This window comes from Nyctereutes procyonoides, unplaced genomic scaffold (assembly GCF_905146905.1).
Source record: "Nyctereutes procyonoides isolate TBG_1078 unplaced genomic scaffold, NYPRO_anot_genome, whole genome shotgun sequence".
Classification (NCBI taxonomy): domain Eukaryota; kingdom Metazoa; phylum Chordata; class Mammalia; order Carnivora; family Canidae; genus Nyctereutes; species Nyctereutes procyonoides.
Window position 1 is genome coordinate 9,785,000 of NW_026575036.1, and position 14,622 is coordinate 9,799,621.

The 14,622-nt window shown below is 36.8% G+C and overlaps 1 protein-coding gene and 1 non-coding gene across 2 annotated transcripts in view; one reads left to right on the forward strand and one right to left on the reverse strand.

Annotated features, from left to right (window-relative positions):
- IRAG2 (inositol 1,4,5-triphosphate receptor associated 2) overlaps positions 1–14,622 on the forward strand; it is a 126,493-nt gene that overhangs the window by 70,199 nt on the left and 41,672 nt on the right. Inside the window, 4 exon segments of the mRNA XM_055318836.1 lie at positions 4,199–4,313; positions 4,772–4,934; positions 13,023–13,084; positions 14,181–14,261. Of these exon segments, the coding sequence (XP_055174811.1) occupies positions 4,199–4,313; positions 4,772–4,934; positions 13,023–13,084; positions 14,181–14,261 (421 nt within the window).
- LOC129505720 (U6 spliceosomal RNA) lies at positions 9,663–9,769 on the reverse strand. The gene has a single exon (XR_008663579.1). It is a non-coding gene; the product is annotated as a U6 spliceosomal RNA (small nuclear RNA).

Genomic DNA, 14,622 nt, shown 5'->3' on the forward strand with positions numbered 1-14,622 from the left:
AGTCTGAATTTTTTTAAAGATATAATTGACAAACATTTATCTAGACTAAGAAAAAAGTAGATTCAAATGAAATAAAAAACAAAAGAGGAAATATTAAATATTACAACTGATGCTACAGTGAAGGGGTAGGGGAGGAGGGTCATAAAAGACCACTGTGAGCAGTCATATACCAACAATTGGATAACTTTGAAGAAATGGATAAATATGTAGGAAGAAACAACTTACCAAGACTGAATCAGTGAGAAAAAGAAAATCTTAATGGAACAAAAATAGTAAGGAGATTGAATCAGTATTCAAAAACACAACAAAGAAAAGATCAAGACTGGGTGGCTTCACTGATGAATTCTTCCAAATTGAAGATTAATAGAAGGAGATTATTGAAAACTTCTGAAACTTTCAAAAAATTATAAAGGAGAGACCACTTCCCAATTCATTTTATGAGGTCAGTACTCTCCTGAAACCAAAACCAAAGACACTGCAAGCAAAGAAACTATAAGTTAATATCCCTGATGAGTATAGATGCAAAATCCTCAACAAAATTCTAGTAGCCAACTTTAATAATGCATTGAAAAGATTATACACAATGACATGTGAGATTTATCCCTGCAGTGCAAGGATGGTTCAGCATACAAAATTAATTTGTTATACCACATTAGCAGAATTGAAGATAAATATCACATGATCAACTGAATTGACGAAGAAAAGCATTTGACAAGATTTAACACTTTTTCATGATAAACATATTCAAAATACAATTCAAGATAGGAAGAAACTAACTCAACATAATAAAGGCCATATATGAAAAACACACAGCTAATGTACTTAATGATGAAAGACTGAATATGTTTTCTCTAAAATCAGAACCAAGGCAAGCATGCCCACTCTCACCACTTCTAAAAGACATAGTACCAGGAGTCCTAGCCAGAGTAATCAAGAAAGAAAAAAAGAGATAAAGGGCATCCACATCAGAAAAGAAGAAGTAAAATCACCTGTATTTGCAGATGACATGATCTTCTATATAGAAAACTCTATAAAGACTCCACAAAAAGTTGTTATAATCAATAAATTCAGCAAAATTGCAGCATACAAAATTAACATACAAAAATCAGATACATTTCTGTACACTAACAATGAACTATCCAAAAAGGAAATTGGAAAAGCAATCTCATTTAAAATAGCACCCAAAAGAATGAAATAGGAATGAACCTTAAGGAGTTGAAGACTTAATCATTGAAAACTGTAAAACATTGCTGAAAGAAATTAAAAAGATACAAACTGAAGACATATTGTTTTTGTAGACTAGAAGACTTAATATTGTTAAAAAAAATGTTCAAGCTACCCCAAAGTCATCTACAGATTCAGTGTAATACTGATAAAAATCCTAATGACATTTTTTACAGTAATAGAAAAAATTCTAATATATTTTTTAAAGATTTTACTTGAGAAGGAGGAGAGAGAGGAGAGAACACAGCAGCAGGGTCAGAGGGAGAAGCAGACTTCTCACTGAGCAAGGAGCCTGACGCAGGGCTCAATTTCAGGACCTGGAGATCACTATCTGAGCTGAAGACAAATTCTTAACCAACTGAGCCACCCAGGCAACCCAAAATAATTCTAATATTTATGTGGAACCAGAAGGGATCCTGAACAGCCAAAACAATCATGAGAAAGAAACATAGAGCTGGAGGTAGCACACATCCTTATCTCAAAATATATTACAAAGCTATAGTAATTAAAACTATAGTCACTGGCCTAAAGACAGTGGAACAAAATAGAGTGCCCACAAATAAGCTCATACATAAATTGCCAACTGATCTTTGACTAGGGTGCCAAGAATATACAATGGAGAAAGGATAGTCTTCAACAAATGGTGTTGAGAAAGTTGGATAGTCATATGCAAAAGAATGAAGTTGAACTCTTGTTATATACCATATACAAAAATCACCTCAAAATGAATTAAGGACTTAAATATAAGACCTAAAGTTGGTCTTATAAGAAGAAAACTTATGGGGAAAGTCTTCATGACTTTGGACTTGGCTATGACACCGAAAGAACAAAGAAAAAAAGAAGAGTTAGATAAGTGAGTCTATGTTGTATTTCAAAGTTTCTGAACAGCAAAGGAATTGGCAGAGAGAAAATGTACATTATACAATGAAAGAAAATATTTGCAAACCACATATCCAATGAGTTAATATTCAAAATACTTGAAGAACTACAACAACTCAATAACAAAAAACCCCAAATAACCCAATTTAAAAATAGCAAAGAACTTGAATAGAATAGATGTTTTTCCAAAGAAGACATACCATTGACCAACAGGTATATGAAAAGATACTCAACCTCACTCATCATCAGGGAAATGCAAATAAAACCCACAATGAGTCATTCACAATGATGAATGAATCACACCTGTTAGGGAAGGCTATTATTGAAAGCCAAAGGAAAAAAATAACCACCAAAGATACTAAGTGTTGGCAAAGAAATAGAGAAATAATTAAAACTCTGTACACTGTTGGTGGGAATTTAATACAGTGCAACTGCTATGGAAAACAGTATGGAATTTCCTCAAAAAATTAAAAATAGATCTATATGACCTAGCAATTCTGCTTCTGGATATGTGTCCAAAAGAATTCAAAGCAAAATCTTGAAGAGATATTTATTTATACACCCATGTTTATTACAGCACTATTCACAATAGCCAAGATGTAGACACAGTCCAAATGTTTATCAATGGTAAATGGACAAAATATGGTGTATGTATATGTGTGTGCGTATATATATATGTATATATATAGTGTGCACACACAATGGAATATTATTCAGCCTTAAAAAAGAAATTTTGCCACATGTGATAGCATGGATAAATCTTGAGGATATTATGCTAAGTAAAATTAGCCAGGTACAGAAGGACAAATATGGCATGATAGCACTTCTATGAGGTATCTAGAATAGTCAAACTCATAGAAGCAGAGGGTAGAATGGTGATTTCTAGGGACTAGAGGAAGAAGAAATGGAGAGTTGCAACTTAACAGGTATAAAGCTTCAGTTATGCAAGATGAGTAAGTTCTAGAGATCTGCTATACCACCTTGTGCCTATAGTTAAATTTTATATACTTAAAAATGTGTTAAGGGTGTAGATCTCAAATGTTCTTAACTACAATTTAAAAAAAGGAGACTGACTATAAGGCATTGAACAAGGCTCAATAGATTGTTTAGGTAGTTTTTATTTTTGTTTATAGAGTTTTGTGTGCCAGTTTCCCATGATGGTAAGCATTCTGTGTGACCACTCTTGTCTCTCATGCAGTTTTTCTTCTTGTAGTTAGGTCTAGATTTATCCAATTTACAATGTGATTCTGTGCTAATGATTGAGAGGCATGCAAAAGGCCTAAACCTGACAATGTCTTCCTCACTGCTTTGAAGCTCCCAAAGTTTATCATCCCTTTGAGCTAAAGATATCATCCTTATTCGGGTCAAGCTGTTTTCCAGATAGTCATTGACATATTGATCTATAGCATGGTTTAAATAATCTCATCAGCTAACTGAAAGCAGGTGCTCTCAGTTTAATGTATTTTGGAAGATTAGGTTCAGATCCAAAAGAGGGGTAACACAATAACACTAAGATTTGGAGTAAGGAAGAAAGGGAGGAGGTGTCGAGTTTTTCAGGAAAGATAAGACTGCAGTAGAAATACTAACATGGAGTGTTCATCTGTGCTTGGGGTGTAGCACAGCCTTTCGTGTGCTGATTGACAACTCATAAAGAGAAAAGGTCAAGGTCATGACACAAGGCTCTTTTTTTTTTCCTTGTCATTCCCTTTCCTTTCTTTTTCTGAAACAGTTAGCTGTGATGTGTAAATACTGCACCTATCATGGTGACCTCATTACAGTGCCATCTTCTAGGCAATTGCTGACTGATGCTAGTTACTATGAAGGTAGCTTGGGAAACTGAATATTCCAGTGTAAAATAGGAGACCAAATGCCCTTTTTTGCAAAGTGAGAGTATCAGGCCAACTGATCAATATGATTGCTTTGATTAAAATTCGGTATTGGGTAAGCATTTATTTGTAGTAAACACTTTCACTTTTTCCTCTGATATCTGAGGCAGTGCATTAAGTTTGAACTTGTCACAACTTCCCAGGGGTGGCTCTTAGTTGAAATGTCACTGACAGCTTGTGGTTTGAACTTTTTTTTTTTTTAATGCCAGACAGAAACGACTAGAAGCCCTTGAACAACTGCAAGAAGATGCTGTCAACCAGGAATCTGTCCTTAGGAAGATGGTCCAAGGAACCAGCCAATGGCTGGGGGACAGAGAGAAGCAGGTAGGGCAGCCTTTGACTGCTTTGTATTCAAGGGGAAGTTTCCTCAGATGTACTTGAAACCATGAAGTAAAAAACGGAGGAGGAACAGAGAAGAAGAAGAAGAAAAAAAAAAAAAAAAAAACCAAAGAGGAACTGCGAAGTTCAGTCCCTGGCGACCAGCAGTGAGCGGAGGAAGTAAAGGGGGAGTTGTAAAAGAGGCGGTGTCAACAGCCTGCTGATGAAAGAGGCATCTTTGCAGAAAGAGGCAACTTGACATATCAGGACTCTTACCACTGTAGAAATAGCTCAGGCATACAAAGCCCATGCAAACACAGAATTGCAGAAGTTCAGTAGAGGCTTATCACTTCCCTGAGAAGAAAAGCACATTTTCAGTTTCGTATGCATAATAACAGTGAGCGCTCAATTGCTTTCTTTCCTGGCCACCCTGCTAAAATCCAGTATTAACTGTACGTTTTCAGGTTGAGGATCGAGATCCAGCAGCCCACTCAGCCCGTGAAAAAGCTAAGTCTTTGCTGCATAAATTAGAGGAAGCAATCTCGGAACAACGGAATCTCTGGACTATAAATACTGAGTTAGTGAACACTTGCCAGACACTTGAGCAGAAGACGAGAAAATTGAAAAGTGAGTAGCAAATATGTGTTATGTCCCAATTCAGTCCTCTCTGAGGTGTGGCGAAAGGACTACAGCCATTTTTGTAGATGACAGCTGCTGCATTATTGCCCACATTTATGACAATAAGATGGTTCCAGAAGGCAGTAATGTGGGGCTTCCAGAGAGGTTTGCCTAGTGGCCAAGTAGACTGATTTCAAACGACTAACTTTCCCTTTCAGTTTATTATTTTTTTTAATTATTACAAGCTGGATTTGTTCATGGCTGTTATTTCTTTAAATATTAAAAGTTCTCAATATCTGTAAAAGTAAACAAAAAAATCTTATATGCATGGGGTATTTGAACTTGCAAATGGCTTACATATTCCATCCTGATTTTATTAGCTAGCTTGTAACCATTATATGGTAGAAAAGGACCTGCCTCTCTATTTTGTTTTAAGTAGTAATTTTAGGGTTGTGCAAAATACTTATGAATTCAGTATATCAAAATATTAAATATATAAAATCTTTTTAAAATATTAATGTGCTCTCTACATATATATTTTGCTTTAAAAAATTAGAGTATTTGTCATTTTTCTGTATTATCTGAGAGTGTTTAGGTGTAAAGTCAATTGTCAGATGACAGATGTCAGATTATTCGTAAGCATACTTTATTCTGGAAACATAATTTGGTAAAAATAAAACTTGCTTATTTGGCCATTTATCAGACAATTGCTTTTGTTTTGCCAGCTTCTTGCCCTGGCTGTCCTACATGCATTTTTAGAGAAAGCTACTGATTTGGGTAACAAACAAATGAATTACCAGTTTAAGCTAAGCTAGAGGTGGAGATTTTCAGACTTGGGTTTGTTTTGGATTTATTATATCCTTTCTCCTGCTAACTGAGAATGCAGTCTAAAAAGGCTTGGCTGATTCTAACGTAATAGTAATTATTCCATATTTTATTATTATTTTGAAACCTTGCAGAACTTGCTAGGTTTCAATAATCCTAAATATCCGTTGACTCCCTCAAACAGTGTAAAGCTTTAAATTACATAATCTATATGTTATTTTTTGATTGCTCAGTGGGTATTGGGAAAGGTTCCCTTGTGATTAGAAGTGTTCCTGTTGAGACACGAATAATAAAGCACTCCAGATTTGGTTTATGGTATGTTTGCTTTAGATACTGTGCTTAGAGGACTAATCTTTTGGTTCAGTTATATTTGTCTTTGATTCAATCAACATTATACCCCATAGTTTTATAAAACTAAGAATTTAGCTCCTTCTGTAGTTCTGCCCCACCCCCCATACCTTCTTGGAAGAGTCAGCTTTTGTAACTTATCCCCAAATACACTTTTTTCATATGAACTTGCTATTATCTTCCCAGTTCATTGGTCCAAATATATTAAAAACAGAAGGTGAAAGCTTCTTGGGTTGCATGCATGTGTTTTTTTTTTTTCCCCTGTTTTTGGAGTAGAATGGATGCCTCCTTTCTGTCTTGAGTTGCTCACAACCTGCCTGCCTTTTTGAACTCTGTTACTTGTTTGTATCTTTTGCTGCCCAGAAGCAGCATGCATATCAAGATTTTGCTCTGAAGCCCATTTGCTTATGAGGATTTCTCTAACAATGCCCTTAAAAATCAACCTTTGCAACAAGAGGGAAATTTAGGTAGCACATATTTTTGAAACGTTCTGTAGAGCAGATTTTCCAGATAGACTGTGAATAAATGTCAGTGAGGTAGGACAGTTATCACATAAACACATCCTGGCACATTCTACCATTACCACTGCCACCACATGCTGTTTGAATTCTGAGTCAGACGTTTGAATTCTGAGTCAGAAAACAAAAATATTCAAATCCATTTAGTTCTTCTGAAACTTTCTGGTTAGCTTAATAAACTATTAAGTGTTTAAGGCAATTGCTTTTTGTTGCATCTGAGAATGGTTCATTAGCAAATTGGGTGGGGATTCTGTTATTTTGTCCAAATGCTCAGGTCAATGACACTGTTCATAAACTGGACCTCAGAAGATTTTTTATGACATTTGATTAGAAATCCTGAACTTAATACTGTATAAGTACTATTGTTCAAGTTTTCAGTTGCCACCAGGACTGGACTGATTTATGAGGCTGTCAGTGTACATGCTAGCCTCCATGAAATGTCCCATTAGTACTGCTAAATTTCTTGAATGGTTACGTACATATTTCCTTTCTTCTGCTTATCTATGTATGTATCTAAGTATCTTGTTAAGAAAGGCAGTATTAGGTGTATAAATGGATATTTGTTTTGGAAAGGAAATAAAAAGGCTTCTTAGGGGCACCTGGGTGGCTCAGTGGTTAAGCATCTACCTTTGTCTCAGGGTCTGATCCCAGGATCCTGCTTCTCCCTCTGCCTCTCTCTCTCTGTGTCTCTCATGAATAAATAAATCTTTAAAAAAAAAAGGCTTTAGATCTAGGGCGTTCACTCAACATATTAGAGTGAATCTAATGAAACATAGACCACTTGATCTAATACATCACCTCTTTGCTGTTCATCTTCTTATTGCCCCTAACATGAAATCTTCATTGAGTCCCTGATTTAATCAACAATGAGGAAATTTATTACCTTTAGAAACTATGAATATTTCCCTGCAAAAGAGCCTGAAACACTCCTGTATATCGTAATTCCTTAAACATAGTTCTGTATAAATCTTGTAGTTTAGAGAAGGGCTTCACCTAGATGATCTCACTGGAGACTGTCTTCTAACTTGCTGTCCTTAGTTAGCACGGAGGGCATGTGGTATGGGACAGATAAGAACCTTATGGCTTTGAGGATGGATGCAAGATGAGAGCCACATGTCTTAAACAGTCAGTACACAAGAGGGAAATGAGATTAGAAACGGGGGTTCAGGTGATTGAGACCCTTAAAGATAGGTGTTGGGTTGAGGACCAAGGGAAAAACCCAAAATCAGATAGAGCTTTGCTCAACAGCTCTGATGGGATGGGGGTCTAAGTTTTCCCAAATGTAAGATGCAGAAATGGATAAAATAATCCAGAGGCAGTATAGCGTAATGATTAAGGGCATGGTGTTTGAAGTTAAACCTACCTTCTGATTCTAGGTCAAAAGCAAAACTGGAAAGAAAGAAAAAAAAGCGAAACTGGATAAAGTTGGGCAAATCACTTTATCTTTCTGGTCTCAGTATCCCCTTCCAGAAAATGCAGTAGCTAATTTATAAATAACAAATGCAAAGCAATAAGCTAGTGCTTGGTCACACTCGGCAGAGTCTATTCTGCTAGAGCACGTTTCTGCCACATGCATTACCTCATTTACCACTAGCCAATGGATAATGACGTGAGTGTAATATGGAAGTTTTATCGTTTCATTCATGATTTTCCTGGGAATAAGATCTGGGACGGTAGGAAGAGAACTGTGACCTTCAGCAGGGAAGGAGAAAGTGTTCAGCTTGGCTGCTGACAGGCAGCAGAAGCCCTTTTAGCTTTCTTTTAAGAAAATTAAAAACAAGTGTCTGCACCTGGGCCATTCCCCCACCCCCAAGCGAACTGCCTCCCAGCCTTGCAGAGCTCTGGCTTGTGGCAGACCGTACTCCCTCTTGCGTTCAATTCAGCAGTCCCACTGCCTGAGTTCCACCTCCATCTGCATTTTCTTAGCATCCCACGAGCACTGTGCCATTTAAATGTCACCAGCATCTCTACGCTTTTGTTATTGTGCATTTCTATTATTCTGTGAGGCAGCGTTTGGTCATTTCATGATGCACGTCTCTGTGATCCAAGTTATCTTCCTGGGCACTAATAGTGTATAAGTGTGTTTGGTAGTACTCTGCTTACAGTGTTGTGTATACATTTTTAATGGTCTCTCCCTAACTGTGTTTATCTCAAACTCTGATATTTTTGTTCTCATTGTGATTTTTACATTCCTTCTTTTATTGATGCATAATTAACATCACGAAATGTTCAGATCTTAAGTGGATTGTTTCTCCAGTTTGCCAAATGCACATCCAAACACAGAACTTTTTTTTGACACTTTTTTTAGATGAAGACCTTAATGCTCAGAATAAGTAAATAATGAACCAAAGGTCACAGAGTTAGCAAGTTACAGAACTAGAATTCAAACCCAGCCACCCAGACAGCCTATGTTCAACATATTAATGGTATACCTGTGATTAATATCTTTTTAAAAAAATTTTTATTTAAATTTAATTTGTCAACATATAGTATAACCCCCAGAGCTCATCTCATTCTGTGCCTTCCTTAATGCTGGTCACCCAGTTACCCAATCCCCCCACTCACCTCCCCTTCTGCATCTCAGAGTTAGGAGTCTCTCAGGGTTTGTCATCCTCTCTAATTTTACCCCACTCAGTTTCCCCCTTCCCTTATGGCCCCTTTCACTATTTCTTATATTTCACATATGAGTGAAGCCATATGCCAATTGTCTTTCTCCTATTGACTTATTTCACTCCAGTTCCATCCATGTCAATTTAAATGTTAGGTATTCATCCTTTCTGATGTCTGAGTAATATTCCACCATAGATATATACCACATCCTCTTTTTTTTAAGATTTTATTTATTTATTCATGAAAGACACAGACAGAGAGATCGGCAAAGACACAGGCAGAAGGGGAAGCAGGCTCCATGCAGGGAGCCTGACATGGGACTCTATCCCGGGTCTCCAGGATCACGCCCTGGGCCAAAGGCAGGTGCTAAACCACTGAGCCACCGGGCTGCCCCTACATCCTCTTTATCTTTTTATCTGTCAAAGGACATCATGGCAAAAATATGGAATGCTTCAAGAATTTGCATGTCATCCTTGCACAGGGGTCATGCTAATCTTCTCCATATCATTCCAATTTTAGTATATGTGCTGCCGGAGCAAGCATGAAACACTCCTATAACCCCTGAAAGTTCCCTTGTGCTACTTTCCAGTCACTGCCCTTCCCCCACTTTCACCACTATGAGGATCAGCCTCTGATCTGATTTTTATCACTGATGGGTTAGTTTAGTTTCTAGAATTGAGATATAAAATATGTGCTTTTGTATGTGTCTGTCTTCTTTCCCTAAACATAATATTTATCTTAATATGTTGTGTTTATTAGTGGTATGCCTTTTTCATGATTGAATCCTATTTCTTTGAATGAAATTTTTCCAAAATTTGGTTATCTTTTCTCTATTATTGGACATCTAAATTGTTTGCAGTTTGGGTTGTTATGGAGCAAACTACTTGAACATCTGTGTATGGGTCTTTGTGTGGACATATGTTTTTTTTTAACCTAGGATAAAGATCTACGAGCAGAGTTGTTAGGTCATAGTATAGCTGTAACTAAGAAACTGCCAGTTTTCCATAGGGTCAGTAACATTTTACACTCCCACAAGCAGTGTGTGGGAGTTCCAGGTTTTCTACGGCATCAGTGCTTGGGTTGTCAATTTTTTTCATTTTTGCCATTCTTCTGGGTATCTTGCAATTTTCGTTTGTTGTGCTGTTTGGCTATTGTATATCTTCTTTGTGAAATATCTAAGTCATTTGCTCATTTTCAAATTAGACGTTTGTCTTTCTGTTCCTGAGTTGTAGGATTTCTTTACATATTTTGGATATAAGTCCTTTGACAGACATATGTATTTGTTTTGCAAATTATTTTTTCTGGTCTGTTGTTTTCAATGAAATTGATGTTTTTTTTAATATACAGTTTTATAGTACCTGAGGTAACATATATATTGTGTTATAAAAGTCCATACTCCATAAGTGTCAGCTATCATTGATAGTTAGCATTATTATAGCTCTAATACTATAGTTTTCATTATCAACAGCTAATTAATTGCAGGGCCTTTGCCTGAAAAGCTCATTGTATAGTCATTTGGAAAGTTGTTTTACCTCAGCTTCCTTCAAAGGCAATGTATCCAAGATACTTGGTCTCATTCTATATCACAGATGGCAACAGCAGGGAATACAGTGGCCATTGTTTTATTTGCTTCCATGTGAAATCTAAATGTCCTAGAGACATAGCAGGTCCAACTCCAAACACATAACAAAGAATGCAAAGGTGAATGCAAACTAGGGTCATAAGGCAACGTTTTGCCTTATGGAACATATGGAAATAGTTGCTACACATTGCACAAAACATCTGTTGAAATAAGGTTTACGATTTAAATGTTATGAGATGGACTATTCCTAAAATCCAAGATTGCCTGGTGGGAAAGCAGATGGGCAATTTAGACAGTCTTATACTAACTCATTATTTCTTCTGAAACACAAGCTTAATTTGGAAATCCAAAGGCAGTGTTTTGGAGACACATGACCTTCAGAAACATAATATTCGCCACTTCTGAAAAGTTTGGTTGCTTAAGTGTAGGTCAGGAGAAGGATAATGCCTTATTTAGTAGAATTAACAGAATTTTCTAAAATAGAATCTTTACTGGAGTTTTAAGTATTAAAAATTAAATAATGTTATTACTTAAATATGTTAGAAAAAAATTTTTAAAATATTTTCCCTCCTAGTGGACCTGGTAGCACTGTGTCAAGTTTAATTGTGAAATAAGTTATTTTTAGAAAAAAAATTCTTAAAAAATAGAATTTTACAGGGGTAATTTTCAATATAACTGAAAGATTAAATAGAGTAGATATATTCTATCTTATCTAAAATTCAATATAATAGGGATCCCTGGGTGGAGCAGCGGTTTAGCGCCTGCCTTTAGCCCAGGGCACGATCCTGGAGATCCGGGATCGAGTCCCACGTCGGGCTCATGCATGCAGCCTGCTTCTCCCTCTGCCTATGTCTCTGCTTCCCTCTCTCTCTGTGTGACTATCATAATTAAATAAAACTAAAAAAAATAAATAAAATTCAATATAATAGAAAATTAGATTATGTACTTTCACATATATTAGTATTGTGGCTCAGAGTTTTTCAGGCTATTGAGATATAAAACTGTTGTACCAGATTCGTTTGTTTTGGACACCAGAGTATTTGCTATTAATTTTCCTTGCTGTTAGTGATTTAAAAAAAAAAAGTGGTAGCTATTAATATGTCTCCATCTAGCAGAGCTTCCTACCCTCCTGTAATTTTTGTTTTTAATCATCTGTGGGCTGAGAAAACAGTCCCAGCTTGTGAGAATTATGTATAAATTCAGAGCTTACTGTATGAGTGGAAATGTGAGGAATTGCCACAGGAATAAAGGGCATGAATGTCAACATGTATTTTAGTTCAAAAGACTTGGGCCTATTTTCTGGTCCTTGGCTATATTTCAAAGAGTATGGATTATCAGGTAAGTAATATGTCAGTGTGTAACTCAGAGAGTTAAAAAGGTATTTTCCCCCCTCATTCTGTTACTCCAGAGATGAGAATTTGAAGTTATTGGGAGGCAGATTTCAGTTAAGTAGAAAGACATTTTTAATTTCATGAAAAAGTATACTGAATTGAGCATTCTCCTAAGAGTCTGATTCTAACTCCACAAAAAAACAGTTATCATTGAAATCCTCTATCCCTGTTAAGACATAGAAATGCTACAGAAGGGACACCTGGGTGGCTCAGTGGTTAAACATCTGCCTTCAGTTCAGTGTGTGATCCCAGGGTCCTGAGATTGAGTCCTGCATCGGGCTCCCATGGGGACCCTACTTCTCTCTCTGCCTATATCTCTCTCTCTCTGTATTTCTCATGAATAAATACAATTTTAAAAAGAAAGAAAGAAATCAATCAATCCTCTGGACAATAGTGTTCTCATCATCTGAGACCTACCCATAGGATTCTGGGTTCCACTTCTAAGGCTGCCATCACAACCAGCTCAAGCAGAGGCTTCTTGGAGAGAGGATTTCTGCATTCTAGGCAGTTGTACTGAATGACCTCTAAGGTATATTTCTATGTTAAGGTGAAATAATTCTGTGACTCATGTCTAGTGGACAGTTCACATGCACCTGTCAAGGTTAATTTTAAATGCCCAGAGGTGGTCGTGGTTTGGCTGCTCTAGCCTTTATTCTGCTCTCCCATTTCTGCAAGATGTGAGTTGAGAACGCCATTCTCAGAAGACATTACCTTCTCTTTTCCTCAGACCCCAAATTTAAAACTGTTAAAAGTTTATAAAAGGAATGAAGGGAAAGGGGGTTACAAATTGTCATATTAAGCTGATTATGAATTCTCTTTATAGCAACAACTGAATCACTGAGAAAGAAATTAATTAAAGGACGCCTCCATGGCTTGCTGTTTCAGGTAAAAAAAAAAAAAAAAACCACCTGTGATGTGTGTTTACTGTGGGGAAGAGGTCCAATTTGTATAAGGATTGGAAGCTAATTTATAATAGACAATGATTTTGACCATAAAATTAAATAACCAACTTAGAAGAAAATGCTCTGGTGGACTTTGTCTCTTTTGCACTGAAAGCATTTAGCAAAATAAGAGGGGAGAACTCACATTCAGTCAGTGGCTCCTAATAACATCTTTCAGGGAAGAAGCATTTTAGAATTTACTGCATCTATTAGCAAAGGGCCAATGTTTTAATCTTCAGCACCTCCTTTCTGCACTGTTAGATGGGCTGGGGTGGTTACTGTCTCTTTTGCCTCCTACTTGAATTAAACTTTCAGCTTCTTTCTGTTTATCTCAATATATCCATGGTAGAGTTCAGTGTATTTCTTTCCCTTATGATGCTTGCCAAATTTCTCCTTTTTTGTTCATAAATGAGGAACATAAGGAACAGTAAGGTTGGCACTGGGGGAAGGGACTGGGGAAGGGAAGATAGAAGGGTGATGTCTGTATCTATCTGTTTCCAGGGCATAATGCAGGCACATCTGTTTAAGTAGAAAAAAAATTATTCATGTGGGAGATTAAGCTAGGCAGAGTGCCTAAAAAGCCCCCTACAATAAATTGAAGTGGGAAAACCTCCACATCTAAATATGCTTTAATCCTATTAGCAACACCAATACAATTTTCTATTACAATATAACTATGATAGGTGTGTTTCTGCCTCCTGGATTAAGGTCACAATTCGATTGCTGTGAGGTTTTCACAGGCACCATCTTCACTACATGACATGTCTCCAACAAGCTTCCTTGGCCTCTGCCTAAAGATTTCAATGACAAAACCATTGCATTTCCTGTCCCTGATCTTTAAATTTCATTCCTAGAAGAAGCAAGGAGGGAAATGCAATAAAACTTTACAGTCATAAACCTTCCCTTAAAGTTGAACACTTGACCAAACTGGCCAGTACGACCCTCCTCAGGTAGTATCATATCTTCTCATAAGTGTAGTATGATTTGTATCTTTGTCATCATTCTGCTTTTGAATATGCTCCACCATTTTCTCATGACAGAGCTGTTTAGATGAGAAATCTCCTCACTCTGATCCCTTGTCCTGCACAGATGGAATTCAACAACCATTTCAAGAACAACTGGTAAGTTTTAAGCTTTTTGAAATGATTTGAGTGTCAGTTGTGAATCACTACTATTGCAAAAGAGAAAGTTATGTCCAGTATGTGTTAGTAGTCTTAGAACTCTAAGCCAGATCATTTTTGAGAGATTATTAGATGAAGCAATGGATACGTACTTTTTTCTTTTTTTACCTTTTTTCTTTTCTAGAGAGAGAGCGTACAAATGGGGAGGGTGGACAGAGGGAGAGAAAGAGAGAGATAATCCTAAGGAGACTTCATGCCCAATAGAGCCCACTACAGAGCTCGATTTCAAGACTGAGATCATTACCTGAGTCCAAATTGAGAGTTATATGCTTAACTGACTGAGCTACCTAGGAGCCCCTAT